Source organism: Protopterus annectens, chromosome 9.part0, assembly GCF_019279795.1.
Source record: "Protopterus annectens isolate FY-2018-M chromosome 9.part0, PAN1.0, whole genome shotgun sequence".
Classification (NCBI taxonomy): domain Eukaryota; kingdom Metazoa; phylum Chordata; order Ceratodontiformes; family Protopteridae; genus Protopterus; species Protopterus annectens.
In genome coordinates, this window is record NC_056743.1 from 799,501,099 (window position 1) to 799,523,598 (window position 22,500).

At 37.5% G+C, this 22,500-nt stretch overlaps 1 protein-coding gene across 1 annotated transcript in view; it reads right to left on the bottom strand.

Annotated features, from left to right (window-relative positions):
• The window catches only part of SLC4A8 (solute carrier family 4 member 8), a 1,419,216-nt gene that overhangs the window by 416,302 nt on the left and 980,414 nt on the right, over positions 1 to 22,500 (bottom strand). Inside the window, exon 9 of the mRNA XM_044082169.1 lies at positions 13,158 to 13,245. Coding sequence (XP_043938104.1) covers positions 13,158 to 13,245 — 88 coding nt within the window. The remainder of the gene's footprint in view (positions 1 to 13,157; positions 13,246 to 22,500) is intronic.

The following is a 22,500-nucleotide window of genomic DNA, read 5'->3' on the forward strand; positions in this document are numbered from 1 at the left end:
ATGTGGATTACACAGGGCACTATGTGGATTACACAGGGCACTATGTGGATTGCACAGGATACTATGTGGATTACTCAGGTACTCTACATGGATTACTCAGAGCTATTGGGCATAGACAATGACTGCATAAATTAATCATAGGAGGATGTTCTGAGTATGTACAGTATTTTAGCCCTTCATATATTTCATGTAATATATAAAATCAAAATACTTTATGTATGTCTGAGTCTGGAGCTAAACATTGCTGTATACACTCAGAATAATATACTGATTAAAAGCTTTAGGCAAAGTCAGTTTTGGGGCTGTGTGAAGGTATAATTAACAATACTGCATGATTTGCCTAGAAAACTTTTGAAATGCTTTACTTTAGAACTGTAATGTGCTAATTTAGGTACAAGTTATTTTATTAGTATGAACATTTATCAATCAGACTGTATGATATTTAAGAACAGGAAAACATAACTGTGTAATATATACTTGAGAAGTTATACTATTCAGATTTAGTGAACCGAGATGAACAATTTACATCTTTTGGACTGGAAGAAAAAATTAACTCTAAAATGTTATGAAGGTTTTGGGAGTGACTGCAATTTTACGTCTCTCTGCTTAATATGTACTGGTCACTTTCTGAAGCATCTTTGTTTTACAGTTAATGCATTTTCTAATTGCCCTGGTCCCCTTCAAGAAACACAAAACACCAAATGACATTTGACGACCTTTATTGAAATTTCCATAAACATAATTTTTAACCAATATTTCAACCAAAACATGATACAGGTGGAAATAACATCCATGTAACATTACCATAGGATAGGACAATATGACCCCGCTCATTCTGATCAGTGGTCCATACCTCTGCTTGCTTACTTATGAAGCAGCGTACCACCGCTCACTTCTGTTACAATTTATTGAATTATACCTCCAACCAAATAAGCAGCTTTCTCCACTTGCTTATTTACTTATCAAACAGTGCAACCGTTCACTTTCCTTTCCCAACTTATTGAACTGACCATTCAACATCAAAGGGGGAGCAGAAGTGGGCAAGCCTGCCCCTCTTCTCCACCCTACCCAAACTGGAAATAACCACATTCCCCACTAATAAAAAGGGGAGGGAGAGCGGGTAGCAAGTTCACGCCATAAATGTGACTCCTACTCCAGTTACACTTGCCTAAAATCCCTTTAAGCTCCTTCCTACCCATACCTCATTTCCTCCCAAACATCTTTTATTCCTATTTAACCCTATCCTCCCCATATCCTCCTAATTCCTGATACTCTGTTTATCTAACCCCACTTGAAGATGTCCCTGGACAAATTGGTCTGTTCCAAACCTCATTTGTCCTGGTCCCCAAGAAACACATCACACTGAATGACATTTGATGACCTTTATTGAAATTTCCATAAACATAATTGTTAACCAATATTTATTAATTTCAACCAAAACATGATACAGGTGGAAATTACATCCATGTAACATTAACGCAGGACAACATAACCCCCCTCATCCTGATCAGTAAGCAGTGTCCATACCTCCACTCACTTACTTATGAAGCAGCGTACTGCTCACTTCCATTACCATTTATTGAATTATACCTCCAACCAAATAAGCAGCTTCCTCCTCTTGCTTATTTACTTATCAAGCAGTGCAACCGTTCATTTTCCTTTCCCAACTTATTGAATAGACCATCCAACACCAGAGGGGGAACAGAAGAGGGCAAGCCTGCCCTTCTTCTTTGCCCACCAGCCTGACCAGGCTGCTCCCCCTCTCTCAGACCAAACCTTCAGCAATTTCACCACTATTAAGGCACTAGAACAAACATCATTCGGTGTAACCCTATATATAACTAATGAAAAACAGCCAATTTCCTAAACGGCAGCATACAAACCACTGACCCTTCCCCTATGCTGGCAAACCATAACTTCATAACCTAGCATGACTACTGCACATGATCTAACTAATCCATACCACCCAACCAATGGAAGCCTTGCAACGCAACCAAGGGCATTATCAGCCACTGGACCACCAATAGTAAGCCCACTACCACTGAAACCATGCCAAGGCTATTGCATTCCATGCCACATTGCAACCTCATTTTACCACCCAGTGAAAATGATAATAAAATGAAACCTCTTTAAAGTCTTCCCAGAACATAACCACCATGACCAGCATAATGCCAACATCATTCAATGTACCACAGTAACCCAGCCATCATCTCCGAACTCCCCATCAGATAAACAAAATTATGCAGTTACCTAAGTGGCGAAAAACAAAACACTGATACCTCTCCACAGCTAAAATAACCATAAACTAAACTCATCACCTAGCATACCCATCCTCCATTACCCAACTCACATACTAAAAAATGTTGTAATGACTCTTTGTAATTACCAGCCAACTAGACAACTAAACACTTGGTCCACTGCCACTTGAAACCATGCCGAGTCTGCTGCATACCCTCATGACAACTTGCACCCCCATTTTACTGTCCAATGAATGTAATAACCATCTTAAATCTTTTTTAAATTCCATTTAATAAAATGTTGCCATCACACCAACTACCCATTATAAACAATAAAACGCTTAAACCACCATCATGGCCTGTAGAAGTACAACCCCAAATACACCACCAACAGTAAAACAAGCCAGGCAAGACTAACCAAACACAATATACCGCAAACTTGAAAATACCTGATGCCACCAGGCCACACAAGATCAGTGACATGCCATCACCATCCAGAATGTAGTGAATCAACCCAACCAAGTCTCTCCTAAAACTGCAGTAATTCAAACTAAATCCTCCTATCAAAACCCCCTTCTAGCTCACAAGCCTAACTTACACAATACAACCCACTAATCTCCTACCCCTGATGTCTGCAAAACTACCTGACCCATTCCAAGGAAGACCCCCCCCCCACTATCCATAAAGTGTGAAATTCAACCCTGATGCTGCCCGCTAAAAATCAGACTAAAACAAGACATTATCTTGTGACTGCAGGGAAGAAAAACACTACAAACCAACAACTCCATATTTAGCTGCACTGCTGGCAACCTGTGACCTCCTTTCATACCGTATCATCAGCTGACACCATCCTCCGCTTCCTCTCTTGCCTGTCGAGTCCACATTACTTTGGTCCCCCAAGTAATACCCACTCTGCCTGTCCCCATCAGCACTCAGCATGATCTGTAAAAGAAAAGACTGTAAGTACTCCACACATGCATAATCCAATTTCTTAATGACCATTATGCACCACCAAGGGCATATCTCATTCAACAACTGCATAAAATGCAGCCACTACCAAATGCAAAAACACCCCTGAAAATTAAGATGTCCTAAAAAAGATCCCCATAAGATTTCCTCCCATTCCACATAGTAATGATACAACAGATACCCATGCAAAATAAGCATTGCATTAAAAGTCTTATTCTATATATAAAATTATTGTTCTTCTTCCAACTAATGAGTTCTCAGCCAAATTAATAATTAAGCAAAGAAAATTAAAACTATCCAAAATCCTGCCATACAGCCGATTACAAAAAAACAGAAATGCAAATTCCTCCTACTGGTCCACCTATGTGCCCTTCGGACAAGGACAACATCCAGCCATGTCCGTCTTAACTAAGCAACATGCACTGCACTCTGGATTGTGGAATCTCACTTACCTGAGCATGTCTAGGTTATGAAAAACCTTAGAATTATTAACCTAGAAACCACCCCAAGTGCAGAATAAAGTAAACTTGTTATCATCAACCCAGCCTCCCCAGCAGCATATCCCACCTTCCAAATAAAATTGTGCAATAACCATAACTAAAACATTGATAGTTAAATGACTTAAGAGCTCTAAAACCATTAACCTAGTAACTTCCTATAACTAGGATTGCTGTGCATCCACCCCACCTGTGAGAACCCCAGACTCCTCATAAAAATTCCCCAACCCTGCTTAACCCAGCCCCAAGATAAACCCTCTTTACTTGCCAACACCATACCCAAACCACATCAAATCCAACATCCATTAATGAACCGCGAGTAAAATAAGATTCCCTAAGCTACCCTTAAGTGCCACAGGGGCAACCCTTGTCCTTAATAAAATCTGCAGCCCTAACTTAATCCAGCAAACCCACCTGAACAAATCCCTTCTGGCACCTTGATAATACCGTCAGATGGCTCTTCCAAACAAATCGCATGTTCAAACTGTCCAAGCAACCCATGCCATATGGAACTGAAACACAATGTTTTATGAAAAACTAATCAAAATATGCAGCAAATCTGGACATCGGCAAACTCTGTACAAGGAGAAATGGCTATGTATTAATGAATATCTGAAAAGAAAAATCTTGGAACGCAAATGTCTGTCTTAAACCAAAATGATACCTCTTAACAAAACTGTGGACAAGGCTCTCAGTCGTAGGTGAATAAGCATATCTACATATAACTCCCAAAATTAGTAACTTGCCAAAACAGGTTCTGCATTACCATGAATGTATGGATGGGAATGAAGGCAAACTACATCATCTGTCACCATTTCCCTAATTTAACCATCAATGCTTTATCAAAGCTTGTCCAGAAAACACAATCCTAAAAGAAATAGAATAAAAGTAGGAGACCAAATGTGTGCAGACTGCAAAATCCAGAAACTACCATCACGATGACTCCTGCTTCCACAGCCAAGATCCCTCATGCCATACACCCCCCTCTTTGAAGCCCCTCAAAACTTGCTATATCCCCCTCCCATTCTCCCTGCCAAATGGCAAGCACCCATCTTCCCAACCACCACACTGCTTCAGCCACTCCCTCGTTTGAGCCTCGGATTTCATTTCCTTGACAGAAATTGCATAGCAACACAAAATGTGAATCCATTACCTTTATAATTGCATAAGAACAATGTGTAAAATATATCATAATTTTAAGGCCTTTGAACCAGTCAGAGGTGCCCAGAAATGATATGGTTAACTTCTTTATTTACAATGTCATCCCTCAATGATTTAACCACAATGAGCCAGGAACCACAAATATGAGAAACTGACCAAAATATGAGGCCAAATCTGGGCATTCTCCAAAAAATCTATACCAGCAGGAGGTATGAATACATATGTAAGCGGCGAACAATAAACCACCCTTTACTCCATAAATTGAAATTTACTTCACAGCTGATTACATTATTAGCGCATTCCCTAAATAACTGTTAACAAAAAGCTTGCAGTCACTGGAGCATTCTCTCTGGACCTCTGCTGAAAAGGAATTCTGTCCGGACCCTCATGTTTAAGAACTGTAAATAAATGTACCACTGAGAGGAATGAGGCCTGCAGAAAACAGCCACTGCAAAATGTTCATGCTTCAACCCATAAGCATCAACGGCAGCACCCTTCACCCCACATACCAAGAAACCCCTTCCATCCTGCTCACAGTTAACACTTTACAGACCACCACTCAAACCAATTTCAGTCTCACAACTCTGACCACTGGCTCCCCTCATTCCACAGCACAAGACATCCATGCCACTAACCAACTTATTGCTTTTTTCCTACTCATCCAATACTGTAACACCAGCTCGGAACTCACCATCCAAGCAATACTCTGACCCAAGACTCTTCCTGCCAGAGTAACTAGCCATTGTGGCAGCTATTCATGAAATAAGAAACTGTATAGAAGACTGGACATTCCATGAAAATATGCACCATTTAGAGGTACACTGCAGCCACACATTAGTTACAAGGACATGCCTAGTCCCAGTGCCCTACCACTCCAAACCTTAGAGCATGAAATCTGAAAGCTTAATCAGGCACATAAAAGACCACATATGCCACACTGATATCACCACTATGCTTACAAGCCCCAAGTATGCATCCTCCTTTTCTGTTCAACAATATAATAAGCAATCGAAGCAAATTGCTAAGTTACCTACCAAAAATCAGCATATGATATTGCAACTAAATAATACAGCTGACGACTTTCTACACGAAAGTTATAATAAGATCATATCTAATATCACAAGTAGCATCTTTCAAGGGTATAATTCTGATCCTAACCTATTTGTCTTCACAGGGTAACCTAGAGAATATTATTAACCCAAGGACGGCTAAACTGAGTGTTAAGAGATGCATGCTCACCTAATCAAAATCCAAGGCAATAAAATCTGTTATTAATAAATATTGGGACAAAGCCATCTGCCAAAGTGAGACACAGGGGGCCAAAATTAAGGACAACTTAAAGATATTTGTTCCTACAAACCTAAGAGTCTATGACTCCCTCCCAATCTGAATGGTTAAGAGATATTCCGTGCACTCAACCATCATTATTTTTTTTTTTTTTTGCACTTAAGGTCAGTGATTACAGCTTAGCTATTAGGTGAAATGAAATGACAATGCACACAGTTGAAAGCTATCCCGTCTTAGTCCTGTTTTTTTTTTTTTTTTTTTTTTTTATATAATGGCATTACATTGCACATGACCCAAAAGCAGCTACCACCAACTTTGGAAAGCAGACAGCATCCAACTACCCAGTATAAGTGAACAAGTATAATCATACATGCAATCGCCTTTTTTTTTATAGTAACATTACACCACACATGTGCGGTAGCAACCTCCTCCCCCTGCTGAGCTCACAGCCCGCAAAACGGCCAGCAAAGCTCCCTGCAGCCCCAAAACACCAAAAAAAAAAAACCCAAAAAAAAAACAAGATCAATAAAGTTCTTTTTTTTTTTTTTTTGTTATATAACCACAGCCATACTAATGCACTCACCTACCACCTCACACCACAAAGAAAGCATCAACTACAGGGCAGATGAGACAGGCAGCTCAAATCCCATGACATTACTGACCCACCCTCAACCAACCATTACCAAGTGACAGTATTTCCTCACCGGCAGAATGAAACTTGCAACTGCCCTCATGGCAAGCACACCACCTGTCATAAAAGTCTGTGGAAACGTCACTCCCCCCGACATCAGGGATATCCAGAGAGGCAAACAGATCAAATAGCCAGACGTTCTGGCAACCATAAATAATAACAAAAGACTCAAACTGCAAAACCACGGCACATTAACATTCCTTAGTACCTCAAAACCTGCAAAATTACCACTGAGTCAACCTCTACAACCATAAATAACAAGAAATAAAAACTGCTATAAACGGATAAGAAATCAAATAGTCAGATGTCCTGCTATTCCTTAGGACAGTATGAGTCAAAAAATGCAGCCTAAGCTAGCTCATATGAGGCCACACAATTTCATGTTGCTGCTACTCCCATACCTTTGTGAATAAGGATGGATTTCTCTAGTTCTGAGACAACGACCACTTCCCTCATCCCGAGCCTAAAAGTCCCACTCCATCCAAACACCACATCCCCTGCTAATCTCAAAAAAAAAAAAAAAACAGACATACCTATTTACAAACCCTACATACCCACGAATACCTCCTCGCTGCCACCACTACTGACTCAGGCCTACCTGCAAAGTCCAGTACCTACAGGTCATCTTGGACATGCTGAAAATTTGACTCCTACTCCAGTTACACTTGCCTAAAATCTTTTAAGCCCCTCCCTACCCCGTACATCATTTCCTCCCAAATGTCTTTCATTCCTATTTAACCCTATCCTCCCTCTATCCTCCTAATTCCTGCTATTCTATTTATCTTAACCCCACTTGAAGCTGCCCCTGGACAAATCGGTATGTTCCAAACCTCATTTATACTCCTCATATTATAACTGTTAAGTGATTGTAGAAAATAAAAGAAAAGTGAAAATGATAGGGAATTGTTGATTTTTGACTTTCATTCTTCACTCAGATTTTCTCTGGTTATAACCACACTCACAAATAATGTCATGGCATGCACTGGACAATACTTTATATACAACTGAAAAGCATTCTGGGTAAACAAAACAACTTACTTCTTTAGCAGAGCAGCTTCTTACATTGTGGTTTCACTACTAGACCATTTCCCTCGTTATTTTTCAATTTAAGGCATTCCACTTGCATGATCTATTTGACAGCTTCCTACTGATGCGTTTAGAATAGAAATGCAGTAGCCTGCTTAAATAAACATTTAGGTAGTGAGGCATTGTGGGTTCAAGTCTTTCATGATGTCAGGGCAGGGGTTTTCAGTTCTGAGAAAAAAAATCAGGGGCTGTCCTTATCAACAAAACAAAATGTAAAAAACAACAGACTTTTGCATCAAAAACTGTATGACTGGTAAGGTGGTTATGCCCAGCTCCAAAATGTTATATACACTTGCTTCAGGACAGTGATTTGTAAGGAGGTTATGTCCAGCTCTAAAATGTTATTTACACTTGCTTCAGGACACTGACCAATATATTTTAGACAAATTTCATAACTGAACTAGCAAGATCAAAAATTAAGAGGGCATTTTTGTTTAAGTGGTATTTTAACTCTGTGTATGTTTAGTGCAGTGTAAAAATGTAACATTTGATCTTGGTTTACATGATTGCAAACATGTTTTGATTCTGCAATGTTTGCTTAGAAATTTCTAATTAAATAAGTAGGACTAATGCCTTGCATCCTTTGCAATTAAACATTAACACTAATTAGCCAAGAGAGTGCTGGCAGTTTTAAGTCCTTCTGCAAAAACACACTTAATAACTGAAGCAGTAAGATCAAAAGCTACAAGGCTGGCTTATTTTAAATAGTATTTAAGCCCTCTTTATATAGCAAGCATTCTGGTGAAGTTCAATTCAGGGGTGAGCAAAAGCATGTAACAACTTTTAAAAGTTTCTATGGGCTGTGTACCTTCTGGCATTTTTGTTTTTTTTATTGTTTTTATTTATGCCAGTGATGAGGATTGATTTTAGAAACTGGATATTTTGTTTTCATCTGAGCATAAATACAGATATTAATAAATGAGCTTAAGTAATATTTTCTGGTTTAGAAATGTCATGTATATTTTAAGAAAAAATGTCATACATACATTTAAATGAAAAGACCAGTATGTGATGGTGGCTGCTGCAGTAGTCCCTGACACACCTGCCTCTTGTGGGAATGAATAAGGAGCTACAGATTTAAGATGGTATTTCTTACAGGGCTTCCACTGAAAATGGGTAGTTAAAATAAAATAAAAAAAATAAATAAATGTAGTTATGGAATGTTCACTGGTAGATCAGATGATCACCACCAGTTTACTGGATGTAGCCATAACTAAACTTGCAGATGGTTCAGTGTGCACCGCAATATATTATGGAAACCTTAGCAAAGAAATATTTTATTAAGTTGCCATCCTACATCCTTATCAGGATTATATCTTTTATCAGTTTTTTGCATGCAAAAAGGATTTGTAATACTGAATCAGAATGCCAATCTAAAATTCAGTTTTTGTGCTCTAAATTTGTTTAAGGGATTATAATTTTAACACTGTAAACACTGCCTGTACTAGGGCAAACAACAGAAACAGCAGTTGTTATAACACAATAATAATAAATCACTTGTAAATCCTGCTATACCTTATTTTGTAATGGCTTATGGCACAAATGCATTCCAAATAAAAATATATTTTATGAATATTGGTATCTCCCATTAATTATATATTCAATATAATGAATGGGAGGGTGGCCTAATGGTTAAGGCATTTGCCTTACAAACACCAAGTGCAGGGTTTGAGTCTCACAAGGGATAATTGGCTAGACTTGCAAGGGCAGTTAACTACCTATGACCCTATTTTTGGAGGTGGGTATATTCTACTTGATAAAAACAAGTCTGCATTCAGAACAGACAAAGATATAAGTGAATTCCTACCTGCATTAAAACATTCCATCAATAAAAGTACATTTAAACAATTATTATTATGAGATGTACCTAAATGTTGCAATCTCTGTGGGAATTGTACTTTTTGCCACAAGTAAGTAAAACTAAATACTTCTCTACTGCTACTACAAGTAAGTCTTTTGTATTGACAATTAACTACTTGTGGGTAAGTTATGTGTTGTATGTTCTTGTTATGCATTTCATGTTGGACAGAAATGTTGTCCTTGGAAACAATGCATTTTTATGTTGCAAAAAGGGAAGGATTGCTTTATATAAGCATTCTTTAATATATACGTCTGCTAATTTCATGGTTACAGGAATTGATAAAATTGACACCTTCTGAATTCATTGTTTTGTGAGGCAAAAGGTTCATAACATATGTGAACAAATGTGTATGATAAAAAATAGGAGCTTTGTACTCTCCTGGATTAAATGAACAGTTATAATACATAAACATTTTTCTATACTAGACTGAATTGTAATGAAATGTTGAAATACCTCATTTTCTCCATTAGATGTCTTCAATGAATTAATTCAGAATTCAATTTCATAGTGAATGCTATTCTTTATATATTTTTGTTATGATTTTGCATAATCATATATAATGTGTGAGATGTATATATATTATACACAATAGTTGGTTTAAAATTGATTAATTTTTGTTATTGATTTTCAGCCTTTATTTTTTTGCTGTGTTTGAATTGATTACACATCTTCTTGGGATTATATATAAAGGTGATGATGTCATGAAGGGATTAGAAAGGAATTTAGAGTCTTGCCTAGATGTGCTATCAATACATGTAACTCAGCAAGAATTATAGAAGGAGTCAATTCTGGGATCATTGCAGGAGCACAAAAGAGCACTTATGGCTAACATCAGAGACTGAAACAATTTCATGAACTTTAATGGTACCCTGATTTAGGAATGGGGTCCATTCCTGTCTTGGTATTAACAAACCAAAAGACATGGAGAAATTAAACCAGGTAAAACCATGGTCTGTGTTTTTTTTTTTTTTTTTTTGGGGGGGGGGGGCAACAAGTTAATTTTCAAGAGTGGCGGATGTCTTTTTCTTTACTATTTATTTTGCTTCATCCACCAGGGATCTTGCTCAACCATATGCAGTTTGTATTTTATATATATATATATATATATATATATATATATATATATATATATATTATGTATATATGGTTCTCCTTGAAATCTTCAACTTACCAGACTTACCAAAACATCAACTCATGAAACAGCAAGATAACAACAGTGATGGTTTAAAACAGCAAACTCCCGGAATGTTGAATTTCGCCTCCAGGAAACTAACCACTAAGGCACCATGGCAACTTTTGCCCTTTTCTCCACTGTAGTGTGATCTCGGAGTTAGTATATTTAGGTAGGGGAGGTGTGGGGGGCTGTGGGGGCAAAGCCCACAACTTCGATGGGTTTAATTTGTTTACAATGTTGTGGTCGTTAGTGGTCACTAAGTGGTTAGTTTCCTGGAGGCGAAATTCACCGTTCTGGGAGTTCGCTGTTTTAAACCTTCAATGTTGTCTTGCTGTTATGCGAATCAATGTTCTGGTAATCCGACAATTTAAAGTGGAACCATATATGTGTATATATATATATATATATATATATATATATATATATATATATATGTATAAATAAATATATATATATATATATATATATATATATATATATATATTAGTGTTATGTATCTGTTTGAATGTTCACTTGTTCGAACAATGAGAAGACTGGCAAACATGATTGAATATAGAAAGGTTGTAAATTGCTGGCCAAGATCATGGTATGGTGGGGAATTGGGTATTGGCCCTTTCCCCACCATAGTGTGATCTTGGAGCTGGAATATATAAGTTGCAGGAGGTGTTCCTCCCCGTGAAAATACTACTTTTAAAGCTTTTTTGTTTTCGGTTGTTAACATGTGTTTGAGTTTGAGAAGTTGGATTTTGAATGCATTTTTTGAATACTTTTTGCTTTGAGTAGTCAATATAGAATCATATATATATATATATATATATATATATATATATATATATTTGTGTATGTGCGTGTCTGTCTGTGTGTGTTATACCTTCATTTGAATCTGTCTTGCTAAGTCCCTCCCACTTTACCAATGCTGCACTTTTTATGATACTTCAAGTAATATGAGGCATGAGAATAAATTAAGATATAAGCTACTGCTCTTTTAGGATGTTTGCCTTGAATGACTTTGACAGACGGGGTGATCTCCCTGTTACTACCCTAATGTTCAGATTTATTTTTGACAAAGTAAGCTCACTGGGAGCAAGTGCCTCATTTTAGAAGTGACCAGGAAGCACTAAGTGGCTTACTCAAGAGTCGTACTGTAGGCAAACAGAAACTGAAGGAATTGAACCACAAGTGCAAAATAAAGTTTGTTAGCAGCTAATATCCTTAATCCTGTGTGCTAAACTAGCAGACAAGAATTCTTTGTGGTCAGTGACCTTTTTTACTCTGGATTTCAGTTCAAGGACAGTCAGCATGTTCATATTTCCAAATTATTTTTCCCTTGACAGTAAGCTTATTAATGACAGTTTGTATCTCATAATTCACTGTACTATTTCGTATTACATTGCAACTGCTTGAATCTAAAGGTATTCTGAATGACTAAACTGGACTGTTGCAAGCCCAAGTAAATTGAAAAAATGAAACTAGCAAATAGCTAAGCAATGAATATATTTGGAGTCATCTAATGACATTTTCATCTCATGTAGAACATCATGTGTTCTGGGCCAAATGTCTCTTGGTTATATTCTCCATATGACAGGATTTCACTAGATAAGTTGTACAGGTGCTTTCACCTGGAAATACTACTGCTGGACTCAAGAACACAAAATTTAGCTGAAGTGAAAGGAGGGTGACACTGCTAGTACCAAAAACTGCTGATGTGCAAACTTGGAAATGTCAGGTACTTTAAAAAGCTTGCACCAATTACTCTAGAGTATAAATGTTGCTATAAACCTGCCTGAACCACAGCACATCATCCATCTCATGTTCTTTCCATGTCTGTATTATTTTTTCCAGGTACTCCTATTACCTCCCATTTTCCAGAATCATGTGGGTTGATTAATTACACATACAAACTTATTTATATGTTATACTACCATTGCCTTTATGGCACAGATTGTGTCAGTAAAGGGTCTGTGGACCACCCCACTTACCAGATTAAATTATGAAATAAAAATGAATAAAAATAAAATATTTTATTGAATAAAGTAGTTTTTAGACAACACACTGCATTATTTATAATCTAAGTTGTATTTTAAATCAGAAGTAGTTTACAGTTCTCCATTTCAGGCAAACCATACATATACAGGTGAGCTGTATGAAATAATGCCTGCAGTCAAAATGTTGATGACAAACTGTTGCTTCATACCTCATCAGTCATTAAGGTTGCCATGGACCGGCCAATCTCATGGTATTGCTGGGCTTTTCCAACTGGTCCCAACAATATAAAGACGAATCTAGCAATAAATTAACCAAAAGAAACTTCAAGTTAGTATCACTAGGGCATTAATTTTGCAAAAAGTGACTCATATGGAAATACATTTAAGTAAAGCTAATGAGGTACAAAACAATGAGTGTATTCCCTTCAATATTTTAAAATAATTTAAACATTTCATCTAAAAACAGGAAGGTGTAAAGCAGCAAAGTGTCTGAATACTGTAATCTTTATCATCTATTGTAGAAGATGTATATGCATGAGCTCCTTGGTTTACATATCATTAAGACAGTAATAACATGAATAAGAATTATGATATAGCAGGTAGAGTCACATATGTGAACAACACTCCATTAATCCAGATGACTATTGTGCATCTTCTTTCGGATGTTTTCCTGATTAGGGGTCACCACAGTGGAACACCTGTCCTCTCATGATTGTCAGTGGAGTTTTATGGCGTCAAGTTGCCAGCCCGGCGCCCAACCTTCCACAGAAGGCACACACATGCACACACTCACACCTAGGGCCAATTTAGAGTGTCCAATCCAACTACAGCATGTCTTTGGGATGTGGGAGGAAATCGGAGCACCCAAAGGAAACCCATGCGACCACAGAGAGGGCATGCAAACTCTGGACAGAAGGCACCCCAGCCGAGAATCGAACCAGAGAATCTCTTGCTGTGAGGCGGCAATGCTAACCGCTGCACAAAAACCAAATGAATGGCAAACACTGATGCAAAATCGTAAACTGAAACCAAAAATCACCAGCAGGGTGAATGGAAACACACCTTTATTCACATAATAACAGGTTGAGCGCTTTCATCAAAATAGTTTGACTTCATCAGAACAATAGGTACATGCAGCCAAAATCTTAAATATCAACTTAACCAATTAGTTTAAACACACCAATAATTTCAAACCTTGTTGATAATTAGTTAATTATTAATTAATACTACTTCTACTGAGAACCATTCTTATTTAAAGAAAAAAAGTCATATAAAAACTTTCTTTAAAAAATACATGCTTAAAAATTATTTTTATGCATAATTTTTATATACATGTTAAAATTCAATTTAAAGAACAGCCAAAATATAAAAACTGATCCACTTTATGTCTAATATTATGCTGTTTATATATTTCCAGCCTTTTCTTTCAAGGCTGGTATAATAGAAATAAAATCATTCAATCCTGGGGGAAAATTAGCAGCAAGCCTTAGTTGCCACATAAGCTCTTTTTTATTTAAAACATTCTTCCAGTCCCCTCCTCTAGGGTTAACTTGAACAACATTTAAAATACCAAATTTAAAACCTGAGAAACCAGTGCATATTCTACTATGCCTATACAGGGCATTAGTTGCCTTTTCATTTTTTATTTTGTAAAGATGTTCATAAATCCTGGACTTAAAGGCTCTCTCCGTCTTCCCAATATAAAATCCTGTGCATGTATTACACTTGGCCAAATACACTAAGTGCTTAGTAAAGCAGTTACCTTTCTTAAAAAATACTGTATTTTTAGTCCTGCTGTTTAAAACCAAACTTTCTGCCTGCAAGATGTAACTACATTGTGCACATCGCCCACAGGCTCTAGTGAATTCATGCCTCCTATCATTTCCTCTTGTTACACTACCCTCCAAGGTTCCCTTCAAATTACGAACAACTTTGGTAGAAAAAAAAGGCTGATCACCAACTGCCCAAAAAATATCTTGGTCAACTTTAAAATGTTCCAATTCTTGTTTAGAATATTTTTTTATTTCACTGTACAAAGGACTGTATTGTATATTATGCCATGACCCCCCCCAAAACGTGCACGCTGATTGGCCAGCGTGCACATTGTAAATCGAGTTATACTAATGGAAAAAGGTCCGGTCACCCGGACTTTTTTTCATTAGTATAACTCTACTTTTAAAACACTGTCTCGCTATGTTAAATGGGTTTAACATAGCGAGACAGCTTTAAAATAAGCAACGGAGATCTCCGTTGCTTATTTTAAAGCTGTCTCGCTATGCTAAACCCATTTAACATAGCGATACAGGTTTTAAAAAAAAAGCAACGGAGAAAGCAAGATCTCTGTTGCTTTTTTTACTGTTTTCGCTATGTTAAATGGGTTTAACATGGCGAGACAGTTAAAATAAGCAACGGACATCTCCGTTGCTTATTTTAAAACTGTCTCGCTATGTTAAACCCATTTAACATAGCTTAAAAATAAAAGCAACGGAGATCTTCCTTTCCCCTTTGCTTTTGCCCACAGCTCTGATGTACTGCGCAGGTGCGCAGTACATCAGAACTGCTGCGGATGCCAGACATCTGTGGAAGGGCAGTAAACAGGCATTATACTATGCCATTATTTAAGAAAAGTAATAGTTTCTTTTCTTAAATAATGTCATGGTATAATAGCAATAACCCACTTCTGGGTGTGGGTAATGCTGTATTTACCCACGGTTGGCTTTGTTTGGTCCCTCGGGCTTCGCCCTCGGGACCAAACCACGCCATCCGTGGGTAAATCCAGCATTACCCACACCCAGGCATGGGTTATTGCTATAATACATGCCTGGGTAAAATTACCTTTGACTTCACCTTTCTTCTTACCAATATTCTGAATTTGGGTAAAATCAATGCCTAAAATAGGTTTGTATTTCAAACCCCATTGCTCAAGAACCTCTTCCAAAATGCTTTCCACAATACAATAGGATGCCCCCTCTCCACAAACATATTGGCTACATTTTTAAATTCCTGAACAACATCTTCCTTGTGAGAAGTCATTTGTGCTACTCTAATAGCTTGCCCCTTGGCAATGCTCTTTTTCTGAAAAAGGGGGTGATGATTAGTAAAATGAAGATATGAATTACAAAAGGCTTTTTTCCTATATATCTTAGATTTAAAACCTTGTTCATCTTTTATTATAGTGGTATCTAAATAATGAATTTCCTTTTCAAGGCAATCAAAAGTAAATTTCAAAAATCTTCTGGTGCTATTCAAATAATCAGTGAAACCTGGAATTTGGTCCTTATTTCCTTTCCATAAAATAAAAATATCATCCAGGAATCTACTGTAATATAATATGTCAGCAGAATACTCTGAAAAATGTATTCCATCTCCCACCCCAACATAAAAATGTAAGCATAAACGGGGGCACAAGCTGCCTCCATTGCAACTCCCTTTATTTGCTGATAATATTGGCCTTCGAAAAATATATAATTATTATCCAAAACTAAGGCCATCATCTCACAAACAAGCTTAACTTTTTCAGGGGTCAAGCTGGAGCAGGCGAATAAAGTTTCTTCAAAGTATTCAAATCCTTCTCTCCTGGGAATACAGGAAAACAACTCTTGAACATCAATAGTCAGGAAGATGACATCTGGGGACTGAAGGACAGATTTAATTTGACTAAGAAATTCCCAGGAATCTTGTATAAGATGGGCAGCTCCCTCCATAACATGTTTGACCATTTTATCCACAAATACTGCCAAACTGTGTCTTTGACCCTCCTGCCTCTACTATGGTTCTAAAAGGGAGCACCAAAACATCTTTGTGGACTTTGCGTATGCCAAAAAATCCAGGTATTTTAGGAAAGGAGTTCAAAAGAAAATTGTACGCCTCTTGGTTAATCCTCTATTCCAAAATATACTCTTCCAAAACACTATCAATACACTGATAGGAAATATTAATCTGATTTTTGGATACCTGTAAATAATTTTCCTCATTAAATAGAATAGCTTGCATGATATTATTGTATTCCTCTGTATTAAAAATGACTATACCACCCCCCTTGTCTGGGGTCATTATACGGATGCTCCTATCTTGCCTTAATTCATAAAGCAAATCCCTCTCTTTTTGATTCAAGTTGTAATAAAACTTCTTGTTGTCAATCCATAATTTATAAACGTCTTCTTTAACCACTTTTTCAAACGTAGCTATTAAAGAATGGAGGGGTGGATTATACACACTACTTTTCTTAAAAATAGATTGATTATTGTAGTTAATACTATTCCTGGTATACATTTGCAAATCTAATAAAACTTTCGCTATGTCTGGAATTCTAGTGGGAACAAATTTAAAACCTTTAGAAAAAACGGAAAAAATTCCTCACAAATAGCCCTCTCGGTGTAATTGTAAATATTAAAACCTTGAAAGGAGTGAACAACTTTGGAATGGGTATCAGTAATATCTGCCCCTGCCCCTTCCCCTGTAGGAATTGTTCTTTCGGGGGGGAAAGTTGGAAGAAGAATAAACTTGAGTTCCCTGTTGCCTGCTAGCTATTCTTTCTGGGCAGCTCAGGGGTGGAAAATCCCCTTGGTCTAAGTGTTCTTCCACAAAGGAGTGTTCAGATGGTGCTACACCTCCACTCTCATAAACATCAACATAACCCACCTCATCACGAAAATGGAGTTTGAATCCTTCAGTTTCTGGCCTGGGCCCATTCATAACTAACTTATTTGTGGGATAAACATTGTTGCTTTGATACTGTTTAATATCTCTACTCAACGTTCTCTTCTTTTTTAAAAACTGAACATTACATTTTTTTATCAACCCTATCAAGAACTTTACAATAGAACTCCTCGTATTGTGGAAACAGCAAATCATTTAAAATTTTGGAGTTCAACTCCTCCACCTCTTTCTGAATTTTAACTCTCATTTGTTCATGAAAACATACCACTTTCTGAAGCAGCTCAATTCCCCATTTGTCAAACAAGGCAACAAAATCACTGACCATGTCAAAATCATAATAAAGACCAAAGGGAAACTTGAAAACACGTAGCCCCTGAGGGACCACCTTTAACCTTATGCATTCATTAAAATACACTGTTTCCATGTTTAAAGTCTTTAAGTTATACTTTTTTTCAAAGGTGAAAATCATTTCCTTTATAGAAGGATAGTCCTTTGGTTCACATTTTTCATACTCCTGCTTGCTTGAATACTTCCCATTAGGCTCAGAAAAACAGTATTTTTTATTAAAAAGTTATTAAATTTTACATTAGTCTTTCCAGGACCTTTTGGGGAACTAGATATACACACAGTATCCCTTGAGCATCTGGTGGAAGCAGCTACCCCCACCTGGGATCTCACATTAAAAAAAGCAGAAGAAACAGTACCTGGATTAATGCTGCCGTTTTTTTTGTTGCTGCATATCCAGTTCTTCTGCTTCTATAATGCCAATATCATCGTCGGAATAAATAGCCCCATTCCGCCGAGGCAAACCAGCAGAAAAATCATTACCATTGTTCTTATTAGGGAGTTCTTCTCATCATTCAGAAGACAAACAGGAACCATTGCCGTGAATAACAGCCTCCATGATGATGTCATTATGTCCTCAAACCTCTCTACCTTGGGGAACATCTCTAAAATAAAAGTCTTGTTGTAAGCGTTGCTTACCACGATCTGAACTGCCCTTAAAATTAGGGCTCAGCTCCAAAGAACAACCGCTACTAGCTTTCTGAGAAAAAAGCTCAATAAGGCAGGTCAGTTCTCCTTATAATTCAGACACATCCTTTTTTAACTCCAGAATCTCCATGGACTGCCCTGTACCGATGTTAGCAGGCAATCCCAAAGAGTCCAAGGAATCCATAAGTCCAAAATGCCACAAAAATCACTGAAAATCAAATGAATGGCAAACACTGATGAAAAGTCATAAACTGAAACCAAAAATCACCAGCAGGGCAAATGGAAACACACCTTTATTCACATAATAACAGGTTGAGCGCTTTCATCAAAATAGTTTGACTTCATCAGAACAATAGGTACATGCAGCCAAAATCTTAAATATCAACTTAACCAATTAGTTTAAACACACCAATCATTTCAACCCTTGTTGATAATTAGTTAATTAATAATTAATACTACTTCTACTGAGAACCATTCTTATTTAAAGAAAAAAGTCATATAAAAACTTTCTTTAAAAAATACATGCTTAAAAATGATTTTTATGTATAATTTATATATATATATGTTAAAATTCAACTTAAAGAACAGCCAGAATATAAAAATTGATCCACTTTATGTCTAATATTATGCTGTTTATATATTTCCAGCCTTTTCTTTCAAGGCTGGTATAATAGAAATAAAATCATTCAATCCTGGGGGAAAATTAGCAGCAAGCCTTAGTTGCCACATAAGCTCTTTTTTATTTAAAACATTCTTCCAGTCCCCTCCTCTAGGGTTAACTTGAACAACATCTAAAATACTAAATTTAAAACCTGAGAAACCAGTGCATATTCTACTATGCCTATACAGGGCATTAGTTGCCTTTTCATTTTTTATTTCGTAAAGATGTTCATAAATCGTGGACTTAAAGGCTCTCTCCGTCTTCCCAATATAAAATCCTGTGCATGTATTACACTTGGCCAAATATACTAAGTGCTTAGTAAAGCAGTTACCTTTCTTAAAAAATACTGTATTTTTAGTCCTGCTGTTTAAAACCAAACTTTCTGCCTGCAAGATGTAACTACATTGTGCACCATAGCCGGCCTTAGGCATAGGCCAACTAGGCGGCCACCTAGGGTGCAGCTCTAGCAGGGGCGCTTTCCAGTATTTATTGGCTGTAAGTAGACCAAGATGGGGCCACTGATTGGTGTGCTGCAGGGCGGTGTGGAACTCTTTTGCCTAGGGCACCAGTTGACCAAAGGCCACTCCTGTTGTGCACAACACCCACAGGCTCTAGTGAATTCATGCCTCCTATCATTTCCTCTTGTTACACTACCCTCCAAGGTTCCCTTCAAATTACGACCAACTTTGGTAGAAAAAAATGGGCTGATCACCAACTGCCCAAAAAATATCTTGGTCAACTTTAAAAATGTTCCAATTCTTGTGAAGAATATTTTTTATTTCGCTGTACAAAGGACCGTATTGTATAACACATGCCTGGGTAAAATTACCTTTGACTTCACCTTTCTTCTTACCAGTATTCTGAATTTGGGTAAAATCAATGCCTAAAGTAGGTTTGTATTTCAAACCCCATTGCTCTAACCGCTGCACCACCACGTGGTAGATGACTATTATGCATAAGGAGTGCATAAAGAGTGCATGCTGTACAAAGAATACTCACAAAGCTATTTTACCTTCTGCCACTGTTTTTGCTGGTGGTTTATTTGTAACAAGAGACTTGATTTTAACAAAAGCTTGGTAAGCACCTTTCTGACATTAGAAAAATGCTTAACAAGCTTGTCTTTTTCCCCAATATCAGGGTGTAATCAAGATGCTTCATGCACTCTGTCTCTGTCACTACAGTGTAGTAAATGTCTGGCTTATCAAATGCTATAATTATGGTCCACACAGCAAAGGAGCTTGTTGTTTATGCCAGGCATGACTCATTTTACCAGAAATGCTTCAATGAACTGAAGTGGTTTATTATGGGAATGTTTTGTCACAGTTCTGTGGAATTAAACAGTCCTATTCATAAATGCTTACTGCCCCCATTTGTGTGACCTTAAAGTTACTACATTTAAGTAAGGGGGCATGGAGGATGAAGCCCCCTCCCCATGGGCAGGGTATGTGGGGTTGATACCCTGCAAATATGTTGCATTCAAATTTGTAGCAAAAACAAGCTTCATACTGCATTGGTAATTCTATCAATTAAACTGTGCTACTGCTATTCATAAATAACATAGTTCTTGATCTGTGATTAAGCAACCAAGGAATTAGTGTAATTAAGGCAATGTGGAGTGCAAGAAGAGGAGCTTGTTTCCTTTCAAAAGCATTGTATGTACATTTACAACAGGAACAAGATTTGCAGTATGGTGCATTTCTAGTCTCATACAGCAAATACATAAAATGACTATTCATACCAAGTTGTGTGGAAGTTTGCAATTTAACTGTAAAAAAAAATAAGTGGGAGTGCAGCCCTTCTGCAGTATGTTACAACAGTGTTAATCTGAACAGTTGGCAGCTTGTTATGAATTTTGCAATAATCACTCAGCACTGCATATTCATTGAATCATCATTATCATCAACCCCCCCCCCTTTTCCCATTTTCTATATGAGGTGGGGGTGTCATGTCAAATGTCACCATCTCTCTCTCGAGTCAATGCCATACTCTTACCTTCTTCAACACTCATGCCTGACTGTTGCACAATCTATCCACCTCTTTGCTGGACACCTCATTTCATCTTGCCTTCTTCCCATCTGTCCCAAATCTTCTTCACCAGATCGTCTTCTGCACATCACATATGCACAAACCACTGTAATCTCTTCCTTTTGACCTTTTCTGCAACTGGAGCTACTTTGGCTTCTGATCTGATATCTCCATTTCTTCATCTGTCCCACAGTGTGTACCCTACCACCCTTTTCAAGCACTTCATCTCTATCACCTCTAGCTTCCTCAACTGCTCTGCATTTACTGCTCAGGTTTCTGCACTATACAGTAGTACTGTTTGACCACTGTTTTGTACATGTTACTTTTCAGCTTCTTTGGCATATTTTTGTCATATACTACCCCTGACATCTGTGCCACTTGGTTGCAGTCCCTCTGATTCAAACTTTGGCCTCTTAATTCAGACCTTCCTTCTCCTCAACCACCCCTCCCAGATATTTGAAGCTATTTAACCTGTTCCACTACTTTCTCTTCTATTTCATTTCTCGGCTTCTTCTGATTTTCCACATTCGATACAATTATATCTACCTTATCTGTACTCAGTTTCATCCCATGTGCCTTCAGTTTTACTTTCCATTTCCCTATCCTTTGCTGAAGTTCTTGCTCAGAGTCTGCATGTAATTCCACATCATCTGCATACAGCAACTTTGTTGACCTGTCCAACCTGTTTACTAATGTAGTCCATCACCAGATGAACAACAGTGGGCTCAGAGCTAACACTGATACACACTCACTCCCACTTGGAACCCCTCTGTTAGACCAAACACTGTTCGTACTTGAGTCATTGTGTGTTTATACATAGCCTGCACTAATTCTACCAATGTTAGTGGGACTTCAAACCACCACAGGACTGCCCAAATCATTTTTTTTGGGACCTCGTCTTATGCTTTTAGTAAGTCTAGGAATGCCCAGTTGGACTCTTTCCTCATCTCTAGCATCTTCTTGACTATCTGTCTCAGTTTAAACTTTGGGTCAATTGTGTTGCTTCCTGATTGGAATCCAAACTGATGCACAGGAAGGCTTCTGAAAGATAATGGACTGCACTTGAAACAGCTCAATGTAATGCAAAGGCACCAGCCAACAGTTCACAATAAAGCTAATCCAAATGGACTAAAAAATGGAAACAAAACAAATCCAGCCACAGATTAAATGATTTATTAGATAAGCGCATTCATTCTTACTGGTAAGAACTTCAT